This window comes from Mus caroli, unplaced genomic scaffold (genome assembly GCF_978045245.1).
Source record: "Mus caroli unplaced genomic scaffold, Mus_caroli_1 scaffold_1, whole genome shotgun sequence".
Lineage (NCBI taxonomy): Eukaryota > Metazoa > Chordata > Mammalia > Rodentia > Muridae > Mus > Mus caroli.
Window position 1 is genome coordinate 7,158,221 of NW_028227256.1, and position 24,587 is coordinate 7,182,807.

General features: G+C 37.7%; 1 protein-coding gene across 1 annotated transcript in view; it reads right to left on the reverse strand.

Moving 5' to 3' along the window:
- Arfgef1 (ARF guanine nucleotide exchange factor 1) overlaps positions 1 to 24,587 on the reverse strand; it is a 98,381-nt gene that overhangs the window by 63,816 nt on the left and 9,978 nt on the right. The window contains exons 2-8 of the mRNA XM_021167539.3: positions 18,108 to 18,138; positions 17,363 to 17,519; positions 15,349 to 15,495; positions 14,278 to 14,457; positions 10,563 to 10,839; positions 5,880 to 5,981; positions 653 to 828 (exon numbers count right to left, since the gene is read on the reverse strand). Of these exons, the coding sequence (XP_021023198.1) occupies positions 653 to 828; positions 5,880 to 5,981; positions 10,563 to 10,839; positions 14,278 to 14,457; positions 15,349 to 15,495; positions 17,363 to 17,519; positions 18,108 to 18,138 (1,070 nt within the window). The remainder of the gene's footprint in view (positions 1 to 652; positions 829 to 5,879; positions 5,982 to 10,562; positions 10,840 to 14,277; positions 14,458 to 15,348; positions 15,496 to 17,362; positions 17,520 to 18,107; positions 18,139 to 24,587) is intronic.

Consider the following 24,587-nt stretch of genomic DNA (forward strand, 5'->3'; position numbering starts at 1 on the left):
AAGCTGAAGTATCTGACACAATGACCTTCATATGCTATTCTCATACCCGACACTAAATAAACACCTTTAAAAGACATTCTTTAAAATATCCCTTATTTGACATCAAGTATACTCCTAAAATTTATCCAGCTCACACAAAAGTATGAATAAAAATATGATTTAAAAACGATCAACTCTGGTAGACAGTGTAGTAATCTTTAAAGTCTTTTACTGGCTTAGGTCAACCTAACCAAGAAAATCTCTATAATCCTCCATCTGCAAACATAAGGACCAGAAACACATAAAGCAGAGAAGCAATGTGAGCCAGGCCTGCCACTCCTGTCCACACTGACTTCTGTGAACCTCTCATCAGAGACTCCATTAAAATGCCCCACATTCCCATGTTTTCCCTATGATAGTGTAATTTCTCCATAACTTGTGAAAAATGATGTTTCTGTTATATGTAACTTCAGTGGGGAATGAGCAGTTGTGAACACAGACACAATTACAGTTGGAACGTAGCCATTAAAACATCTTAAAAGAACTAACTGCTCTGAGTTATAGTTATAAGAAAGAAATCTACTCAAAACTCCATTCTCACATCAACTGGGAAGATCTGCTCAAGTTACTGGCAGACCATCCATTTCCTCCTCTCCACCTCACCCATACATACCTGAGTGTCATTGGAGGAGACAGATAACCTGTCGTCAGGTAACGATGGTGTATATGCAACAGAAATGGGTGTTCCTGGGATTCCATTTGCTTGGATGTTTTCACTGTCACTACCATCTTCTACAGTTCCAGTGTTGCCATCTGTACTTGCACTGATAGCCATCCCTTCTCCCATGTCTAAAATGGCAAGAAAAGACACTCAAGTGTATCTGATTAAACCACAGTGTGTTTAAAAACAAACAAATGAACAAAACCCAGAGTATCTAAAATGAAACAGTGACCAAAAAGCAAAGTAAAATATATATTGGCACACCTTTTAAATGTAATGTACTTATTACAGTGCAAATATCTACTTAGTATGCTTCCCAACATGGTCTATAAGTTGCAGTAGCAATAAACACACTTAACTGATCAAAGGTTATTCTAGAAGTACATATGCAGAGGCCTACTTTTAAATATATATTAACTCACTAAACTGGGCTCTGATGAATTCTACAACACTGAGATGTTTCGCTGAACTTCAGCTATTATCCATTTCTTCTCAAATAGTCAATTCTTTTTCATAAAGGTTAGAGGACTTGTAACTAAAATCAAGTACAGATAAGTTTAACATATGTAAAATGTACTGAGATTGGGTCCTGGATTTAAAACAAAAGGAACATGAGAGGCACATATTTGGGACATGTGGGAACATTCTTAACTATATTAGATATTTTTGAAAAGATGGCAATTTTCCTAGGTGTGAAATTAAAATTGAGGTTACATATGATAACGTCCTTATTTACAGAATATATATATATATGTGTATGTGTGTATGTATGTGTGTTTATATATATATATATATATATATATATATATATATATATAGGCATTATACAGGGGTACAATGATTTAATGTACACAACAAATTTTCTACTGGTTCAAAGGACCTATATATGCACGCTATGTGTGAAGACATAAAGTAAAAGTAGAAAAAGTATTAGTGAATCTGGATAAAGGTGCTCAAAACACTGCTCTCTGAAATTTTCTCTACATTTGAGACTTTCCTAAGTACAATGTTACAGAATGAGGGAACTTCTACTTCCTAGTCTATACTTGCATTAGGTACTAGCAAAGCTTGTTTGGCAAGACATCGGGCAGTTTTATAAATCACAGTCTCCACGGTAACTATGCACGGCTGTGTTACAATCCTTTATCTATAAGAACAGGTGGGGTGCAGATGTCGCCCAGCAACTAGAACACTGGCCTAAGATGCTCCAGAGCCTAATTCTTACCCCAACACTCTCCAAACACGCAAGAATGGCACATAAGCTTATAATATGACAATCCCTGACTTTAATGCACTATTTTAAAAGGACATGTGGAAACAGAACACTCTTATTTTCTCTTTAACTAAATGTTTTATAATTTTAATTAATATTCCCAATACTGTAGTATCTTTCTTTAATTTCTACTGGATAACTAGGGGACTTAATAGACTGACACCTACAACAACTTAGATCTCATATGATCATGTGTTCAGGGTTTAAGACCCAGCTGGGGATGTTCCTTTGGAAGCCACTTTCCTTTGTAGGAAGTAGGTCATTAGGGATATGACTGTAAAGGCTGTCATGTCCACTTCCAAGCCCTTGCTTTCTGTCCCTTATGAGGTGAGCTGCTCTTCCCACCACATATTCCCTAGCATGGTGTTTTATCTCACCACAGCCCAGAAGCAACAGAGCCAAATAAACATACCTTGGAATTGGGAGTCAAAATAATTATTTCTCCCAGATATTGGCATGTGACAAATGGACTAAGAACATGAATATTAAGAAATGACAGCGGGTGTGGTGATGCGCGCCTTTAATCCCAGCACTCGGGAGGCAGAGGCAGGTGGATTTCTGAGTTCAAGGCCACCCTGGTCTACAGAGTGAGTTCCAGGACAGCCAGGGCTATACAGAGAAACCCTGTCTCGAAAACAAACAAACAAAAAAAAGAAATGACAGTTGCTGTATGGTTGCACTATCAATGTAAGTCAAAAGTTTTGGCAGAGCTGGGCAGTGGTGGCGCACGCCTTTAATCCCAGCACTTGGGAGGCAGAGGCAGGTGGATTTCTGAGTTCGAGGCCAGCCTGGCCTACAAAGTGAGTGCCAGGATAGCCAGGGCTACACAGAAAAACCCTGTCTTGAAAAACCAACCAACTAAACAAACAAACACAAAAAAAGTTCTGGCGGCAAATTTTTAGGAAGAACTTGGGTAACTTTGGGAAGTGTGTTAAAGAAAGCCTAGAATAGTAGCTCTGAACCATCCTAACGCTGCAACCCTTTAATACAGTTTCCTATGTTGTGGTGAGCCCCAACTATAAAAATATTTTGTTGATACTTCATAACTATAATTTTGCTACTTCTTTGCATTCTAATGTAAATATCTCTATATGCAAGCTATCTGATATGTAACACCCAAGGGGTCATGACCTAGAAGCTGAAAACCAATGGTGGAGAATTTTGTAAGCAGACTGAATGGCTAATTTTGGTGGTACCTCAGAAAACCAGAATACTGATAAAGAAGTAACCAGTGAAGACTGGACTTATGTGTTATCAGGAGGGTATTAGAAATTGCTCTCAAAGCATCTTTATCCAGTTCCACTAACACGTTTGCTACCTTCGATGTCTTTACACATAGCATGCATATACAGGTCTTTTGAACCACTAGAAAATTGGTTGTGTACATTATGACACTATGGCAAAAACAAAACAAAACAAAACAAACAAAACAACAACAACAAAACACCATCTCTACATCTTATCTGTGTCCTGCAACTCTGTAGGATGTAGAATTTACAGGGACAGACTAACTTAGTAGAGATAACTTCATGGCTGCCCAGCAATCAAGTGGTAACATAGTGACGACTGGCTGTTTTTAATCAGGTTGCAATGAGAATTGGGAGGGAAAATCAAAATAAGGATCAGTGTTTGAAAACTTGCAGTTTGGCCAGAAAATAAGCATGCGCAAAGCCACAGAGGCAGTGGCTTGCTTTGATTCTGGGGTGCGTTACCACATGCCCTGGATCTCTAATGTGCAGACGCAGGGTTTACTCTGCCTCCGATGTGTTGCAGCATTTCTTTGCTCCCAGTCCTCCCTACGGAATGTGAACGTTATATAGCTTGCTGTTCCATCTTAAGTGACTCAGGGTTATAAATTTGCTTTGGTGAAGACTTTTAAACCATGTAACCGTTAGTCCTTTGGGAACTCATGGAATTAGACTAACTGCATTTTATATGAGATGCTCATGAACCTTTTAGGGTAAAGAGCAGAATGTTAGTCTATCATGGCACTATTTTTTTGGAGGTGTCATTAGTCGGTGGGGACTGGTTGGAGTAAGTAGTCCCTGGGAGATGGGCCTTCACTCCCTCTTCTTTGCTTCCCTCCCTTCCTGGAGAAAAGGTGCTTTGGTCCAGCACATGCTTCCTGCCATGACTTTCTGCCTTACTACAGCCCAGGAGCCCTAGAACTGACTGATCCTGAACTCAAATCTCTTAAAATGTGAACCAAAATATATCTTTTCTCCCCTCAAGTTACTTCCTCAAATACCCATCACAGTGACATGAGCTTACAAACAATGCACCAGTAGCACCTGCTCTCTGTTTAGGAAAAGTGCTAATTTGCATTGTGTTTATACATATGACTACACAGATTCCGTCAAATTCAGTGTGCCAAAAGTATTAGTGCTTTTCTCCAAGTACCTTGTATACTATCATTGAATTCTAAACATCTAGTGTATTGAGCTTTATAACTGGGATGCTACCAATGAAGAAAAGAGGTAACATCTTAGAAAAGCATATTTAAGTGTTGTCCTTTAGCTAATTTTTGGTATCTTAAATTTTAGTAGTGTTTCCATCCAGAGCTGATCAATATGGCTCACTGAGTCCAGACATTTGTATAAACAGTTTGCACCATAGTGAACCAACTTTTCTTGTGGGAGCCTGGAATTTTAGTGCATGTTAGGCAGAAAGTACAATGTGTCAGCAATTAAAATTTTAGTTCTCATGCCTCAAATACATGTTAAACATTTTGCTAATATTTAATAATTTGATACTGGAGGAACTAAGAATATCCTAGTTCCTGAAAGTAGAGAGCTGATTTCCTCTAGAGTTTACCTCCCATCTCTCATCTGTCTCTTCCTTTAATAGTATTACTCTGTACCTTTGGCTGTAATAAAACTTCTCAATGAGGACAACTCTTATGTTGAGTCTTGTGAGTCTTCTCAGTGAATCAACACACTGTGGAGTAGCCCTGGAACTGTGTGTGATACTTATTTTCTCTTCTTTAGCTACTTAAATGGCTAGAAAGTCTGTTACGTTAAAGTTCCTGCTTTCTTTCACTTTGTAGTCTTATTATAATCAGACCAGTCTACTGTGCTAGTGTCTTACAGGGCTTCCGTCTTTCAGACTTAGTTTAGATCTTCTCATCAAAATTCTCAGTTCTAAAATCTCCAAAACTGATTCTGTTGACTTTGAATAAAATCCAAAATTCTGACTTTGGAACTTATTAAATTTTAGAACTGTTAAATTTTGGAACTTATTAAATTTTGGAACTGTTAAACTTTGGAACTGTTAAATTGCTTCTAGAATTTTTTTCTATTATCTGACATCTCATGTATTATACCAACTCACCACTCTTAAATCTAATCATCTCTTTATGTTACGCAGACACTCAATGCTGCCTCTGTTACCAGACCCATTGCTGTGACTCATATAGCATACATCTGAATAGCCCTTCTTGTAGTTAGCAATAGCTTCAGAGAGTAAGTGAAGTCCAGATATGTGAAAGAACAGCAACTTGAAAAGTGGCAAAGCACTTTAAGTAAAAAATGTAAAAGCTTTACATGGAGAACAAGTCCTAGGCTGAAGTTACTCCAGCAACTGTGGAGAAAGCTGTGTTTACTGGCTTGCTGATATACACAGACACAGATGCGCTGACCACAGGGCATGAGAAGGCACTGCACCTGTGCACCTCTACAAAGGAAAAGGGTAGATACAGGGTCCGATGCTATCTGGTGGCTAAAAGCATCTCACTAGAGATCTTAGAAAGCAGCCTGAACGGGCCGGGGAGGGGCAGACATACACAAACATACAAACACTAATTTCAGAATTTACAATTTTACTCCTTTGGTTCCATATTATAGTATTTCCATGGTCAGATGAAATCCTGTAAAACAGAATAAACTAATTTCAAATGAAGTACACTACCTCCAACAATGATGTTCACCATTTCTTCTACAATGCTCTGGACAATATCAAGTGGCTTTTCTTCACAGTCTCCATCATACAAGATGTCATTTTTAGATAATGCTTTGAAAGACAAAAATTTGAGACAACATTATTTTAACTTTTTAAAGAAACCTCTACTAGACATGTATAATGAAACACTTTTTAAAGAAAATCAAATGGGTGTAAATATTTTGGGACACTACCTTGCTAAATTTTCAGAATTTGTGACCAGTCAATACTTAAGTATTTTTGAAATTCAAACTCACTTTAACAGGGTTCAATCTGATCAGCTATTAACTGTTCAACTTAATGAGATTCCAAAGATTAGTCCTACAAGAATCAAACTTCTAATGGTATTCTAAATCAAGCACTTTTAATGTCTTGTGCACATTGACATGTACCTAGTACATATAAGTCTGTACTAAACCTTATCCAACATCAAACTAAAGTAACTAAATCTTATTTGATATAATTATTAATATTGCATTTTACTACAGAAGATACCTAAGGAGACAGACATTGAGCCACTTGGGACAACATTAGTGTTTTGCTCACTCTTTCTTCACATAAGAATTTACATTTCCAATGTAAAACTGAATTCATGCTTTTTTTATTAAAAAAGTAAAGAGAGACATGTTGCAGGACTTCTGAGCAGCTAAAGAAAACAATGGAATCTGAAAGCTTGTGTAAATGGCTACAAAGAGGATGCTCAAAGTGTCTCAAGGTGGTTCAATTAGCACTTTAGGATGCTCCAGGAACCTGGCAAACACCCCCTATGCCAAATGGCTGCCAACTTTGTATCTTCTGGCTACAGTAATGTCTCCACTGCTCCCCAAGCAGACTATTATAAAGGATTATGACTTAACAATGCTGTTTTTCCAAAGTCTGTCCTCTCTATAATTGTGCTGTTTTTAATCTACTACCTGCCATGTTCTACAAAATAGCTAGTGTCACATTGGGAAAGATGTTAAGTAAGTGTGCTCAATCAGTAAACTTACCAGAAAAAAATAGCCTTTATATTCCTCTGTGGGGAAAAAAACTCAAGTGTGGGTATTTTTCTACCATTTCTAAGCTTTTATTTTTGTGCTATAGTTGGCTAAAACACCTTGAGTCTGAAAACATTTCTTTTAAAAAAAAGATTTATTTATCTATTTTATGTGTATGAGTACACTGTAGTTGTCTTCAGTGCATTGGATCCTACTACCCATTACAGATGGTTGTGAGCTGGCATGTGGTTGCTGGGAATTGAACTAATGACCTCTAGAAAAGCAATCAATGCTCTTAACTGCTGAGCCATCTCTCCAACTCCAAAAACTATTTCAATGTGAGTTAATATACAGAACCACTATCTAAAAGTATCTACAAAATAGTAAATAAATATTCATGTTAATTGACAGAAATGTGTAAGTGATTAATATATATGTATGTATATATATATATATATATATATATAAAATACACAAGAACTGCCTAGAGAAGTTAGCAATAGCTATAATAATATAATACTCTGTTAAAATAACAAATAATGTGCAACTTTACACAACTAATCAAGTTGTGTTTTAAAATATGCGCTCTGAACTCAAGATTTATTTATACCAGATGTTAAAACAATGCCTTCATGGTCAAAATAATCACTTCCTTACTGAAAATCCTGCATTCTATAAGACATCTACAGTGGTGTCTTTACACATAATACATGTTTCTCTGTTACACACAGCCCATGTTATTTCTGTTGGAAATATTTTCCCTATTTTCTAGCTAATCATTTTTATCAATTTCAACAAAAACAACATTGCCTTCTCTATATATACGCATTTTCCTAATTTTCCTCAACCTAACTACCTAAGCATGCCACCTCTAGGAAACCATACATTATACCTTCATCAGATCCTTTAGGTAGGCTAAAAGCAGTAAACACATTAAAAGCAATCGCTGTATCTATCATCTTAACCCAAAATTCTAGCATTCAGAACATAAAACACAGAATGCTCAACATATGTTTGCTGAATGTAATGAACAAATAAAATCCCAAAGATCAAAGATCTGTCAAAGATCAGCCCTTTAAATCAACTTAAACATGTAGTGAAAAGTAGGATCAATTTTGTCAAAAGCAATTTAGACAAAACACATGGATTCCGTTGGTGAATTTACCTAGTGTGAATATCTGGTTTGCCTAAGGTAGCTTTTTCAAATAAAGCAAAAAGAAGATTGGAAAAATGGCTCAGTTAGTAAACTGCTTGTCATGGAAGAATGAGGACCTGAGTTTGATACTCAGAATTCATATAAAATAAAGCCGGGCGTGGTGGCTCACGCCTTTAATCCCAGCACTCGGGAGGCAGAGGCAGGCGGATTTCTTAGTTCAAGGCCAGCTTGGTCTACAAAGTGAGTTCCAGGACAGCCAGGGCTATACCGAGAAGCCCTGTCTCGAAAAACCAAAAATAAATAAATAAAATAAAATAAAATATAAAATAAAATATAAGCTCAGGTCAGCACTAGGGAGGCATAGGCAGAGGGGCAGCACTAGGGAGGCATAGGCAGAGGGGCAGCACTAGGGAGGCATAGGCAGAGGGGCAGAGGGGCAGAGAGGCAGAGGCAGGAAGATCTCTGTGAGTTCAAGGTTGGTCTATACAACACATTCCAGAACAGCCAAAGCTCCATAGCAAAACACCACTTCAAAGCAGAACTACCAGGTGGGTATCAACGGCAGATGCTATGCTCAGCCTTACCCGAAAGGGCCTTTTTTACAAGAATACATAACGATACTAGGTGCTAAGAATAAACAGAGACTAAATGCTGAGCTATAAAGAAGACATTTATACCATCGTCTACAGAGACCAAGAAAACTGCAGCTGAGGGAACCAAAGAGCTACAGGATGCCATCTTTCTTCTAGGCATGATACAACCATTCCAATCATGGACTCAAAGCAACTGTACTTGCTTACACACAACCTGCATAAGAACGGGTCTGTTAATGGCCAACCATATGGGAGAGGTACTCAAGAGATTTCCTTCCCCCAGTTCTGACTGAACTAGTGATCAGGGATAGACTCTAGAAACTGGAGACTCACTCCCCACTATCTACTGCCATCAGGGCTCTCTGATAAGCCCACTACACTCCAACAGATTATCATATACTCAGTCACACTGATGACCCTGGTTAAACACACTTGGTCACAAAACAAACAAAAACATGCATATGAAAAAGGAACTTGTATGGAGAAGAGGGGTGAGAGGTTAGAGTAATCGAATGCATTGTACACATGTAAACTGGACATGGTAGTATGTTCTTATAACATCCGTTCTGGGGAGGCAATGTCAGGCAGATCCTTGGGGGCTGCTGGCTAGCCATCCCAGCCTCACTGGCAAGTCTCTAAGCCAGTCAGAGTCCCTGTTTAAAAATAAAATGGGTTTTATCCAAGGGATGATGCTTGAAGTTGGTTGATTTTTTTGGCCTCTACTCATGTATGTACACGCATACACCTATTTATACTGCTATTGAGTTCTAAGTAAACATGATTTTAAAGAATGTCAACAGCTGAGGTCTTTCCTCAAATGAAAAAAAAAAAAAAAAGAACAAAACAAATTTTAGATGAAGTCTAACTAAGCTCTATCTATCCACAACAGAGAGCAACACAATTTTTATCATTTTTCAAGTCAGGCTACGTAACAAGAAAAGGAAACAACTCAAAATTCCTGGCAGGCTTAAAGAAAAAAGAGAAAATTATTTCATGTGTTTATACATAAAAATCTATATAAAACTTTATGACAGTGTAAACGTTTTTGGACTCGGGAGTTGGCCCAGTGGATAAAGCACTTGCTGCACAGCATGGAGAGCTGAGCTTAAATCCCTAGAGCCCACAAAATGTCACTTGTCTGTAATCTCTAACAGACCGGAGTGGAGACAGGAAACTCCCTGAGAGTTCCAAAGCTAGCTAGTCTGTCTTAAGCAATGTGGAAAGGCAAAGACTGGCATCTAAAATCTGTCTTCTGAACACACACTGTGGCACATTTGCACACACACACACACACACACACACACACACAGATTTTTAAGAAGAAAAATATTGAGAGAGAACATCTTAATCTTGCTGACTACTGTAGCTATATTTTAAATTATTTTTTTCTGTTACTTGATTAATTAAAATTGTTTTTATATTTAATTTTGTTACTTTTTTTTTTCTAAAAATAGGTACTTGCTGTATAGCCCAGGCCAACCTCAAAGTCATGGTCTTTCAGCCTCTGCCTCCCAAGTACTGGGATAACAGACACAGTACTTCGTAAACCAATAATGATGTTAAAATTTCAACCATAGTCTAAAAGCCCTTACTGAGTGGGTCCTTTGTTTGCTCTAAAACTGATATGAAAAAGAAAACTGAAGAACCTATATAATTTTGTAACATGTACTTATGATTCTCTTAAGAAAGGTGTGCCTCTTCCCAAGGAAGTCTATACATCACACTATTTGTGAGATGCTAATGAAGGCGCAGCATCAGTAAGAGATATGGTGCAGGTTGACGTGAACTAGCTTTAACACTAATAGAAAAAATGACAGTTATCACAAACTATTTGGTAGCCATTAAATCGTTTTTCTACATTTCAGTGAAAACTCATCCCATCACGGCCCTTAAACGCAAACATCCCATGGCCCCATCTCAAGATTACTTTCAGCTGCAGTTGCCTGATCAGCTTCTGTCTGTTCATTTTCTGCACTGGAAATATCAGATCCATTTTCAGGCTCTGTATCATCTTGGAGACTTTTATCCATATCATGTGTTTGGGGCTCAAGATCCCCTTCATGCTCTTGGGTTATATGATCAACAGTCTGAGGTGGCAAATATCTAAGATGAGGTGACTCGGGCTCATGATGGCTTACTGGAGACTGTAACAAATGCTGCTGCTGCCGATGTCTCTCTCTTTCCATTTGTTTGGCTTCCTGTAACTGGAGAGAACAAAATGATTTTCAGTACTAGTAAAAGAAGTAGCTTCAAATTCACCTAACTATAAATCCTTTAATATGGTATCCTTTTTCCTTGGGCCTGGGAATTATAGGCCATCAGAACCAACATAAAACATACTAAAAGGAACAATGTTATACTCCTTAGATATCTGCAAATTGGTGCATAAGGGAGAAAGTCCTCAGTAATGTTTTTATTTGACTATATTCAGTGTTTAAACTATGCATGTGTCCTCATGAATGAATGCCACATGTGTGCTGGTGCCCATGAAGGCCAGAGAGGGTACTAGATTATAAGCTATAAGCCATCTGATTTGGATGCTAGGAACCAAACTGAGGTCCTCTGGAATAGCAGCAAATGCTTTTAGCTACTGAGCCATCTCTCTAGACCTTGTAGTTGATGTGTGATGTTATGAAAATGTACTATCTTAACAAAATGAAAACAATTTTAATGCTGCCAAGTAGTAACTGGATTGGTGCCAATAATATATTTACCTAAAATAAAAAAATCTACCAATAAGAACAAAGTACATCACACACATATTTATTCACATTCATTCTCATTCTTTCTCTGTCTCCCCCTCTCTTTCTCCTTTTTGTCTACACACAAGAAACATGTATGAGGGGGGTGGAGATTAGGAAATGATCAAATGGAAAACAAACTTTTTAGTTCATATGCTTTCATAACATGTTCTGACATTATCATACCAAATACTTTTTAATTTATACAGTATTATAATTATAATTACATAGCTAGCAAGTAAAATTGCCATGAGAGCTTACATCATTTTGTCCAGGCATCTAGTATGCATAAAAATAATTACATCTATCAATGTTTGGCTGTTACTTTAGAAGACCTGTCATTTTTGTGAATATAATATCATCTAATAAACTAGCTCACTTAAGATGCTAAACATTAAGCAGAATCCTAGTATTTCATTTGCAAAATCCCAGGATTTCATTTTTTTAGAATTTTATTGCTTCTCATACATCTCTTTCATTCTTCATGAGTCGATATGAAGGATTATCACAGGATAAATTTCCACAAAAATAAATATTGTACAGTATTAAATGATAAATCATAATCTCTAGTAATATTTCAAATTATATAATTATATTTATAAAGACAAAATTGATTAAATGATTCTAATGTCTAAAAAAGTATAAGAACATTATAGTTACCAGTCCCAAACTCTTATTTTACAAATAGACACTACTTGATGCATAATTAGAATGGAAACAAACGTTTGAGACCAGTCCATAGCTTGCTCGTATCAGCGGAATACTCAGTACAGCTGTGCCACCGATTCAATCAAGGAATCAGACTGCTCTCAGCTTTGATGAGAAGCTTCCTTCTGCAGCAGGCAGTGGTTAGAGACTCATAACTCACCAGGGAGCTGAGAATAAATGACTGTTGAATGCTTATCCCTAAATGAAACAGCTATGTCAACCTTTCCTGCCTCGAGGTCAAGGAAGCGGGAGTGGAAAGAATGTAAGAGTCAGAGAGGGTAGCAAAAAGTACCAGGAAATGCATCTTTTAGACACATGACGTGGCCATCCCTCTCAGGAATTCACAGCAGCAGTTATCTGCAAAACATGTACAACAGCAAAGCAGCCAGCATCCTAATGTGGATGGAGAAGCTCATAAGCTCTGCACCTAGCTGAGGAACTACTGGCAACTACTGGCTGCTAGGAAAGGGAGACTCTGTTTTCTTCAGGGAGGTGGCCACTGGTAGGCTGCCCATGCTCCAGAGGCTCTCCCCAGACCCACGTGACTGTGGATATCACTAATTAGACTCAGTAGGTTTTGTTTTGTTTGAAGGGGGCGGTAGAGAAGAACCAGGAAGTAGCAGTGTGAAATGGGAGGTTATTGATGTGTTGAGGGAATGGGGAGGAGTGATAATGTGGCTATGACTAAGATGCACTGTATACATGTATAACATTTAAAAACCAAATAGCAATAACAAAATAAAAGCCACATTTTATACTGTTTAGAGAAATAAGTTATACTTCTTTCAAAGGGGGAAAGTCTAAAATGAACGAACTCTGTGATGTTGAACTGGAAGTGGAAATGTCAGTATAAACACATGACTTTCAATATGTACAGATAAAAAGTCACATATGGGTGTAGGAGAGACTAGAATATAGCGTATTTTTTTAGCTATATTTGCTCAGAGAGCAAGAACTGTAACTAGAAGACAAGAAACACACTAGTTAACTTGGTGAATCCCAGACTTTGGTTTCTAAATAAATGTCCTTGCCCTGCTGAAGGGGGCAAGCTCCTTGTTGAAATGGTTGATTACAAAGCTGAAAAAGGAAAAGTTAAAAATTAATACAAGAATAAGTGACTGTATATTCAACATAGATGGGCCATCCTATCATACCTGTCGTGGGGCTCAGAGAACATCATGGCAATAGAGCAAAAAGAACCAAAGGATGGAAAGTAGTGCTGTGAAACACTGTCCTGGGGACATGACATGGCTGCTGTGCACATGAACTCAAAACAGCTGTAGCTACAAAAGACTAACCCAGTTAAAAATTTCAGAATGTAACAGGCAGGTACTTCTGAGGCATCACCCTAACATAAAAAGCAAGGTGTAGTGGCATGTGTCCGTAACTCTAGTGCCAGGAGTGTAAAGTCAAACAGAGCCTGAGGCTCACCCTAACTCAAAACAAACAAACAAACAAACAAACAAACAAGCAAGCAAACAGCCATTGTTAGAGGGAGATTCCAGTGTCAACAATGTCTGGCCTCCACACATACACATGTAGGGCAGCATGCCAGCATACACTACACATATATACACACAAAATTTCAAAACAGAAACAAAAGAAAAAAAAAAACAGGTCAAGGAAAAAGAAAAAAGAAAAAGAGAAGGTCAAGGGTGAAGGAGAAAGCCCCTCTCAAATATTTTTTGCAGTCTTTCCGCAAAATAAAAGATTCTAAATTATGAAGACTTGTGAAATAAAATGTAAACAAAAACAAATAAAAAAATCAAGTTAAAGTCTATAATTCTTAATTTCTTTCCAACCAACCTGAAGTAGGTTTAAGGATAAGAAACATAACAGTCCTTTACTGTATGAAAGAAATAAAATATGCTAAATACTTCATTGATATAAAAATGCACTTTTGTTTTAAGGTTAAATTTTTTATGTGAACAGGTCAAATAAGGTAGTTTATACCTACTTTACACTTTATTAAAGTAAGTTTGGCTAAAATATTAATTCACAAACACTTCCATGATGTAGTCAAGCATATACACTGTTTGGTGAGATTAAAAGCACATCTTGTTTAAAGTCAAGCAAGTCAGTAAAGCTAAAAACCACAAGACAGGGATCCTCAGGTCTGATTTCTCCATAACCACTCTGAGCTCTTTTCTACATCTGAGGCCTGTGCTGTTCTCTCACTCTTTCAACACTTACTGCTTGGTTTTCCATGCGTGCAAAGATAACATTTAGCATTTGAGTAAGAGTAGCTTTGGCTGTTGTCTGATTGATGAGATTTTTGCTGGCTAAATAGATATTGTAGCATGTTCTCACAGCTTGCAGTACAGTTCCTTCATGAATTTCTATGTGTTGTGATGTTACTGCAGTAAGTAAAGCCTGTAAGGAAAGAACACAAAAGCAATTTTCTGCATCTAGACTTTAAGCACAAAAATACATATTTTCATTTTAAAATTAAAACTTTAAAAGACAATGACACTTTAGGTAGTAATGTGTACAGATTTCTATCTACTATGAACATATTACCAATTATTGAAATATCTGAGGCCTTCACTACTACGGAAGCAGCTCTCCTGTATGCAGAACATCCTTTAGCTAAGTTTCATGAGAAGTAGTACTGGTGTTTATTAAAATGCAGAGTGTTTACACTCTGTCACAACTGAGTGTAGACAGGTATGTTTCAGACAATACCATATCAACATATAAATACTATAAATAGATATATATATACTACCACTACCATAGTTGTAACATTAACAACTAGAACACAACTTGTTTTTCTCTAAACAAATTTAACCATCCAGATTCATTACAACACAAACTTGGGTTTTATTTGTTTACTTTGTTTGAGCAGGTTCACTAGATGGATGGGCACAAGAGAGTAGTGAAAGACAGTACACTTGGTGATTGATACAAGGCCTGAGAAAGACAACATAGGATCTAACAATACAGTAAACGTTGGTAAGGTCACAACTTTATGAATCATCTTCAAACTTAAAAGATGAAAGATGTATAAAAAGCAGGTAGGTTCAGAAAAACTCCTCAAGACCCAAAGAATTCAATCCTAACTGGATGGCCAAGAGAAGAGATAGAGAAACACAGTTTTCTTCTAATGGCATAAAACAACAAATCTCATGTGGGTTCTACACATTATCCCAAGTGCCTGTCACACCCAAAATGCACAGAAAACAGCTCTTCCTAATATTTTCAGGTTGAGAAGCTTCTGGATTTAAAAGTATAATAAATAATACACCTTATATAATTAATTACCTTTATTATCTGCAACTGAACTCCTTCATCTGTTTGAGGACCTTGGAAGCAGCCACATATTGTTTCAATAATTCTATCAATTAATTTTTTGCCTGGTGTCGTACTATCTGGAGCTCTGCCAGTCAAGTGCCCATAAGCAATAAGTTTCTGAAACAGACATAAGAGATAACTAATAAATATACTAGTGGACTATGAGTTGAAATATATGTGAATGAATATATACTAATTTTTAAACAAAAACAGTGAGGTATAATCAAAGCCAAAGTCTATTTTTTCCTGTAGTTTACTAAATTTGGAAAACTATTTGTAGTTGCAATAACCAAAAAAAGAAAACAAAACAAAAAAAAACCAAAAAACCAAACAAACCAACCAACCAATAACAAAACTAATAGTAATACTTCTAGAAAGCCAGGCCTGAAGCACATTGTGGTATATTAGAACTGCTTGCTGCTTTCAATCTAAACCAGGTTTTACTGATAGTGTTTTGGAGGGACTATCTTAACACTTTCAAATGACATCAAATCTCTTTCCAACTTTTGTCATCATTTTTTATGACATTCAGTTTGTAAATAGTGGCTGCAAAAAAGAAAAATCCCAGAATCATCTATACACTACTACCAATTTTTCTGGGAAAGAAGACATTAGATGTTAATAGTGTTAATTTTTCAGCAACAGCAAGGTCATAAATAGGTGAATTTATCTTTAACCCATCTTAAGAACAAATCATCTCTTCTTGGCTACTACACTGTTAGTTGAGTATATATAACCTCCAAACAGTGACAATACCTGAAAACAAACACAAACACTCGAAATCTGGAAACTTGCCTCACAGAATATCGAAGATATAGTGTGTGTTTGTGTATCAGAAGAAAAAGGGGAACGTACTCATGACAATTTCTGACTAACGAATGCCACAGGGTGAGCAAAACAGTAAGAAGGCAAACAGTGTCAATATCAAAATGCTGCATTGTGCAAAATAGGGATTTAGTGAAACCACTTCCAAGTGATGATTTAAGCACAGTGGTGCATGCCTGTGGGACTATCTACTTAGGAGGCTGAGGTAGTAATGACTGCTTGAAAATGGTTCAAGATCACACAGGGAACATATGAAGTGCCTATCTCAAAAACAAAACATACAACAGTATGATAGCACTGATTGAAAGAGAGCAAATCAACACTTTCATCATTAACAAACTTAGATTTTGTTTTGGTTTTTTTTTTTTTACTAGATATTTTCTTTACATTTCAAATGTTATTCCCTTTCCTGGTTTCCCCTCTGAAAATTCCCTATCCCCTTCCTCTCCCACGGCTCACCAACCCACCCACTCCTGCTTCCTGGCCCTGGCATTCCCCTATACTGGGGCACAGAACCTTCACAGGACCAAAGGCCTCTCCTCCCACTGATGACAGACTAGGCCATCTTCTGCTACATATTCAGCTAGAGTCACGAGTCCCTCCATGTGTTTTCTTTGATTAGTGGTTTAGTCCCAGGGAGCTCTGGGAGTACTGGTTAGTTCATATTGTTGTTCCTCCTATGGGACTACAAACCCCTTCAGCTCCTTGGGTATTTTCTCTAGCTCTTTCATTGGGGACCCTGTGCTCCATCCAATGGATGGCTATGAGCATCCACTTCTGTATTTATCAGACACTGGCAGAGCCACTCAGGAGACAGCTTTATCAGGCTCCTGTCAGCAAGCTCTTGTTGGCATCTGCAATAGTGTCTGGGTTTGGTGGTTGTTTATGGGATGGATCCCCAGGTGGGGCAGTCTCTGGATGGTCATTCCTTCAGTCTCTGCTCCGAACTTTGTCCCTGTTACTCCTAGATTTTGTTTTGCTAATGGTTTTAACTAACATCTTTTGTGTAGCTACTGTATATCTAAATATAAATGACTATTTTGTTTCTTACCTCAGAAAGAGTATTCAAGGCTTTCGTGGACATGTGTAAATCATCAACTGTGAGCAATATTAGAAATACATTGAAAGCAGACAGCTTTAGATAGCATTTTATACCTACCTGCAAACAATCTAGAGATGTACTAACTATGCGGGGACATTTGGACTGGCATGCCAGCTCAAAGGGTAAAAAGTACTTGTCTGCTTCAATAAAATTTGTCTTTGATTTCACTGGTGGAAGGGTGCCTGATCCAGCCTTTGCTTCTCCATGAGGAGGACTAAATAAAAAAAGGAGAGTTTACATAGAATAGCACATTTACATTTATGATGACAAACCTGTAAGAAAAAAATATCAGTCATAAAAAGAACCTTATTGACCACTTTTCTGTCTTTTTGTACTTCACAGGAAAGCACAGCCTAGAGAGCTCAAGAGATCTGCAAGGGTGAACAGCAGTGACCACAGATGCTGGACACAACATGGATTTCTCTCTTTCTCTAAAGATCCCAGCATCTATGTAAATACTTCATGAAACAACATTAAACAGCCATGGGCTCTCTACATGCCTTTATGCTGAAGTACACGTTTGAATTATTTCCATTATGTTCTAAAGAAGCTTACATGTTCAAAGAAATATAGTGATTTTTGTAAATATACATTAAACTTCACGAAAAGAAGTTAAAATATAGCAAAACCTATTTGAGAAGTGTCTAATTTATCTGAACTTGTTTTTAAAGAACTATTTTTATTTTTATTACAAAGATAAAGAAAATCTGTAATGCTAAAGTACAGATGATTGTATTACGATTTTGGCCAAGACTGAAAAGTATGCAAATTAATTTTATGAAACAAGTGAAATCATACAAACCTTTGCTTCTCAGTTTCAACTTTTATTTCCTCTGGTGAAGGCAAAAAGAGAAAAGCATATGTTAGCATAGGAGGACAAAAAGTTTACTGGGTAATTTGATTACAGTCTTCATAAGTGTGAATTAACAAGCAAAGAATTTGAATTACCAAAGCATCCACTCTCTCCCCTAATAAGTACATTAATCAGAAGTACTAGGAAAAAATATTGTAGCCACAATCTCGTCCATTTGTCCATTCATGTCTCTGCCTCTCTCTCTCTCTGTGTGTGTGAGAGAGAGGGGGGGGGGAGAGGGAGGGAGGGAGGGAGGGAGGGAGGGAGGGAGAGAGAGAGAGAGAGAGAGAGCACACTGTGTGTCTCTCAGGAAGATTACTCTAACAGAATTATAGCTTCTTGAAAATGCTTATGTGTTGATAGTAATTAATTTTTCTAGTTAGGACTATATTTGGAAAAAGTCCTATAAAATAAGCACGTCTATTTTTTTTAAATTAATCTCTTAATTTAGCATGCAAAATAATAGTCTGTGTGATGGTATGTATATTCTTGGACCAGGGAGTGGCACCATTTGGAGGTGTGGCCTGGTTGGAATGGGTGTGTCACTGTGGGTGTGGTCCTCACCCTAGTTGCCTGGAAGTCAGTCTTCCACTAGCAGCCTTTGGATGAAGACTAGAACTCTCAGCTCCTCCTGCGCCATGCCTGCCTGGATACTGCCATGTTCCCACCTTGATGATAATGGACTGAACCACTGAACCTGTAAGCCAACCCCAATTAAATGTTGTTTTTTTATAAGACTTGCCTTGGTCATGGTGTCTGTTCACAGCAGTAAAACCCTAACTAAGACATTAGTCTGGCATTTTCATATAGCTTTCTTTCCCTCCCCTCTTATCAACCTTCCCGTGTACTTCCCAGTGAAAACCTCCTCTTCTCTCCATGTATTCTACTCTCTTTCCCCTCTGCTTTAAGCCCCTTGCCTTCCTTCTCATGGTGCTCCTTTCAGTTTCATGCCTTCCCCCAACCCCAACCCCATGTTCCTGTAAGTAACTACACTTAAGCTAATTGCTTCAGCAAACGGGAGTTGGGTCTTATCATTTCTTTGGTCAGTCACTGTGGTAAAGAGATGTTCATGTCTCTCCTAAAGAAAACCTAACCAAACACCTTTAAATTTAGTACTATTTACTGACTACCTTCTATTGTTAAGCACTAAATATTAAGTATAAAGTAACTTGTTCAAATTACTTTGCTATAGCACTGATTCTGAAAATATATTCAACTTATTCATTGTCTACTGTGTGCCAGGCATTTATTCAGGATTTCAGTCTAGTTGTCTGAGAACTAAAGCCTTTCCATTTTACTAATGATAGGAGTAAAAAAGGGATGGTATAAACTATTACTTGGAACTACTAAAGACACAATTTAATAAAGGTTTACAATGCTTCAGAGAAATAAGACAAGCACAGAAAGACGAATCCCAGGTGACTGTTTACACATGGAGTCTAAAAGCCAAACTCACAGGCAGAAGTAGAAAACTGGCTCTGGAATGTGAAAGAGAAGGATTTGATTTGAAAAGAAAAAAAAAAGGTTCAAAATTTCAGTTAGATAAGAGGTACACTCTTTAGTGGTGATTTGTGCATAATAAGAGTATTTTTTTAATCCTTTCTTGCATTCCTAGCATCCAGCTGTGAAAGTCACACAACAGGCAGACATTCAATAATGTTGCCATGTATAAAGACACACAAGAAATAAACAAGATTAAAATTTTGTTCTATTTTGTGTTTCCTTCCTTCTTTTCTTACCCTTTTTAACTCTGGCTCTCCAATTTAACATGGGGGCAGAGACTGATGCTGAGTGTTTCTAAGGCCTGGTTTTTAATTCATTCAGACAGTAACTTAGAAACTTAAGCTTGTAATTGGTTAGAAAAACACACTATAAAAACTAGGTAATTTGGAGATAGGAAAAAATTCCCACTTTTTGTTTATCAGCACCAGTCTCAAATCCAGGGATGCTGCTAATTAGCCTTCTTCAAACAAAATAAAACGTGAATGATTTTAATCAACAGTTCTCAATATAATTTTGAAGGAAACCACAGGAAGAAATGTTTCAGTTTGGATCCCAGAACACACCTCCTATGTAAAAAAAAAAAAAAAAAAAAAATTCATTATTCCTTTTTTTTTTTTTTTTTTTTTTTTTTGGTTTTTCGAGACAGGGTTTCTCTGTGTAGCCCTGGCTGTCCTGGAACTCACTCTGTAGACCAGGCTGGCCTTGAACTCAGAAATCCGCCTGCCTCTGCCTCCCGAGTGCTGGGATTAAAGGCGTGAGCCACCACGCCCGGGTCATTATTCCTTTTTATCAAAGGGGATATATGCTCATGATGTGTTCTTTTACAAGATTCAATACCAGATATTAGCTACAAAACTGACTTTACAATTAACGAGGCTTTTTAAACTACAAACACAAAACTATGTATTTTAAAGCTGAGGAAACAAAAATAAGATAGCCAAGGAAATACATGCCAAAATACATTATAATTAAATTTCAGAAGAGGGAAAATATTGAAAGCAGATACAGAGAAATGACACATTGTATACAAATGTATTATTTGAATGGCAGCGAAATTATCATGAAACACCATAAAGGCTAACATTTGGGTCAGTAGCACATTTCCATAACTATGTTTGATGTTCAGTGGAAAAACTAAATCCTAACTTTAGGACCCTGTGGCTGGAAAGATGGCTCACCAGTTAAGAACAATGCCTACCTACTCTTCCAGAGTCCTAAGTTCAGTTCCCAGCACCCACATGGCAGCTAACAAATGTCTGTAACTTCAGTTCTAGGATATCCACTACCCTCCCCCAGACATACATGCAGGCAAAACATCAATGCACATTTAAAATAACAATAATAAATCATATTTTAAAAGCTTATTTAAAAAATCAAGACTTTGTAAGATGGGAGTAACTGAGAAAAATCACCACTAGGGTTACCTTAAAAGGAATTCATAATAACAACAAACATGGTAAAGAAAATTTGAAACATCAAAAGAATTGAAAAGATTTAAGTACAGAAGGGAGAACAGAAAATAACAATAAGGATGTCTGAAAAGTCATAAGGAGTATTATTAACTACCTACCTAAAACATATACCTATACCATATGTAAGTCTATATATGTCTGTATACGTTATATATACTTACTTATTATATACTTATATAATTCTATACTTATTATAGTACTTAATACTCCTTATGTGTCACACACACACACACACACACACACACAGAGAGAGAGAGAGAGAGAATGAATAAATAAAAATTTCTCATATGGGCTTACAATGTTTCCCCCCAAAGGGCCACAGACTTACAAAAACCCCAATAGCAGACATGAGAAGCCCTCTTCTGAGTTGTCGGTCAGGGTCATCCAAGAGACTCCCAAATATTACAGGCTAATTGCTATTGTCCTTTGTTGCCCTTCTTTCTCAGGAATTGAAGGTTAAGTCACAATTGCTGACAACGCCTTACATTTTGGACCCAGGACCCATAGGACCTGAGCTGGATCTGACCAGAAAGCCTCCTTCCTCAAGACCATGCAAGTTTCTAAAGGAGGGAAACGACGAATACAGAGCCCTACCTAGCAGCTATGGCACCTATGAACCACAACTATGGCCAGCACAGCATGATATCCCTAAGGGTGCAGTAGTGCTCACATGCCTTGGCGGTAATCAATGACTCTCCATTGGACTTAGAACCTGCTAGACCAAAGGATCATGGAGAAAGACTTAGAACTACCATTTTACCAAATCAGCATATTCCCTACTACATTCTAAATATTTGTCCTTAAACCCTCAGATGAGTGCAATCCTCAGCCATCATCAAGAAACCTCTTTGCAGTAGATGGGGACCATTACAGAAAACTGCAACTGAAAATAAATGCAGAGTTGTAGAGCACAGTCCTAATGGATACACCTACAAAACAACTCCTGCACCCAAGGCACATAAGTCACTGAAAGTGGAAGAGAAGCTCAAAGACTAGAAGTGTTGTGCCTGGCCAGTAGATCACAACCTGGGTTCTAGCCTGGAAAGGCATTTTGGAAACCTGGAAGAGAAGAGGGGCTGGGCTGCGTGAGATAAGGAAGGAACCAAGACAAAGCTCTCTGCTCAAGGTTCAATTTTTACTATTCCGGCACTCAGTTATAAAGGAAGGGGGAGGGGCCCAATTCCCGCCAAATAATCTTGGGGTCCAGTAGCAGGGTGATCACGTGATGGCTCCAAACAGCAAAACGACAGGTTCCAGCAGTGGGCGTGGCAGAACGATTGAGCGGGAAGCTCCACCCCTAAACAAGCAGGTTTCAGGCTGGGAGAGGGGAGACTACATAGAAGAGCCAGAGGAACAGAAAGTTTGTTGTGAGACTGTCTTCTTCTAATGTCAGAGAAACCAAATCTATTTAAATCTCATCAACAAGGCTGCCAAAACATGACCTGAACAAGGATGATACCAATAGACATGTTAATATGTCTATTAACTCAAGTGGCCCTAACCCCCCCCCCCCAAATATAGACAATTAAGGAATACTGAGAATGAGAGAAATAGTCTTCCTCAGGGAAGAGTATATTAATTGGTTATCCAATACCAAATGGTCAGCTCTGAAAACATGCATACAAGTAACATTATATGGACTGAGCAGACTGTTTATATATTTGATAACACACAAAATGTAGTAAAAAAAGAGACCATGAATTTGAAAGGAGAGGGAATACAGCCCATGGGTGGAAGGTGTTAGAGCTACAGATGTAGCTTTATGGATATTGTAGCGTGACTGCTATGGGGTAATCAATCGTTTTCTGGTTGGATTTGAAGCCCGTACAGGCCAAACTCACACCTGGTATTGTAAGCCTGATCAAAAAACTCTATGGAGTCAGTATTCTGCTAGCAGCCTTCAGAAGCTCCTCCTGCACCGTGCCTGTCTGGATGCTGCCATGTTTCCACCTTGATAATGGACTGAACTTCGGAACCTGTAAGCCAGCCCCAATTAAATGTTGTCCTTATAAGAAAAAAAAATCTATGGCTGGATAGGTCAGACTCTACTGTTGCTGTTTTGCTGAGAGGATATGTTGTACTCATAAAACTTTCTACATATTTATGTTTATGTTCCTAGATTTGTGTTGCTCTCTGCTTTGATAAGAGAAACTTCTTTTTGCAGAGGACAGACTTATAACTAGCCAGCATGCTCAAAATAAGCCTCTAGGGGCTGGAAATGGCAGCAACCACATGGTGGCGCACAACCATCTGTAATGAGATCTGACGCCCTCTTCTGGTGTGTCTGAAGACAGCTACAGTGTACTTACATATAATAAATAAATAAATCTTTAAAAAAAAAAAGTAAGCCTCTAAATGAAACAGAATTGAGAGAATATGGCAGAAGAGGGTGCAAAGGATGTAGGAGAAAGAAGAGTGCTGTTCAACATTGACTTTCCAGCTATGATATGGCTGTTGCTCTCATGAGCTCACTGTGGCTGTGATTACTTCCACATGACCCGCACAAGCCTGGGTCTACCAGCATTCCATCTTGGATAAGGCTTCCACCCTCCTGAGGGAGCTACTGGTAGTTAATGCCTGCTAGGGACAGGTGGTGAACACATTCTTTTTGTGGTGTCACTATTGGTTAAATTGCTCATGTGCCTGTAAGTAATCCCTTACCTATGCATACATAAGCAACTCTAAACTCACTAGGTCTCACTCTCTTATGTGCACACACACATATACACACATGCACACACACACACAAACACACAAAAGCACAAATGTTAGGGAATAGGACTACAATAAAAGCCAGTCTATGCAGAATCCTCGAGAACTTAAACAACTCTTCAGATTCCCAAATGCATAATCAAAAAGGTTTTGATCCCTAGCACCATAAAGTCAAGGAATAGGGAAGGAAAAAAGACGAAACGAAAAACAGAAATAACTGGTGTTGCCACAGTAAGAACATCTGGTGACATTTCTTCAGTTTTACTTTTTAAAATGGTTTGGAGGAACTGCCTGTCATTGTCGTTGTCTTCTTTTAGAAAAGGTATAAAGTAACTTGCCAATTTTATTTGAATTATAAATGTAAACAGACTTCAGCAAATGCCATATAGCGTCTCCTCTGTCTAAAATCTTAGGCCTGAATTCAATCTCATGCATCAAAAATGGAAATGTTTGACATTCATACCTTGGCTACTTATGTTTTTATCTCATTTCTTAGAAAACTCTGGACAGGCATTGGCTGTGATATTTAGATTCAAATTTGAGAGAAAATTATGGCTTCAGATTTTCCTACAGTCACTATTATAATAAAAGGTATTTCTAAAGTGTTTATTTTTTCTGAATGAAAAATAATGTACACTATGCAGACCAATTTAGTACCATCTGTGTTTGTCTGCCTATGTGCACAGATTTGCTTCACAAAACAAGAGAATACAAAAATAAATAATTGTGCTTGACTCTTTTC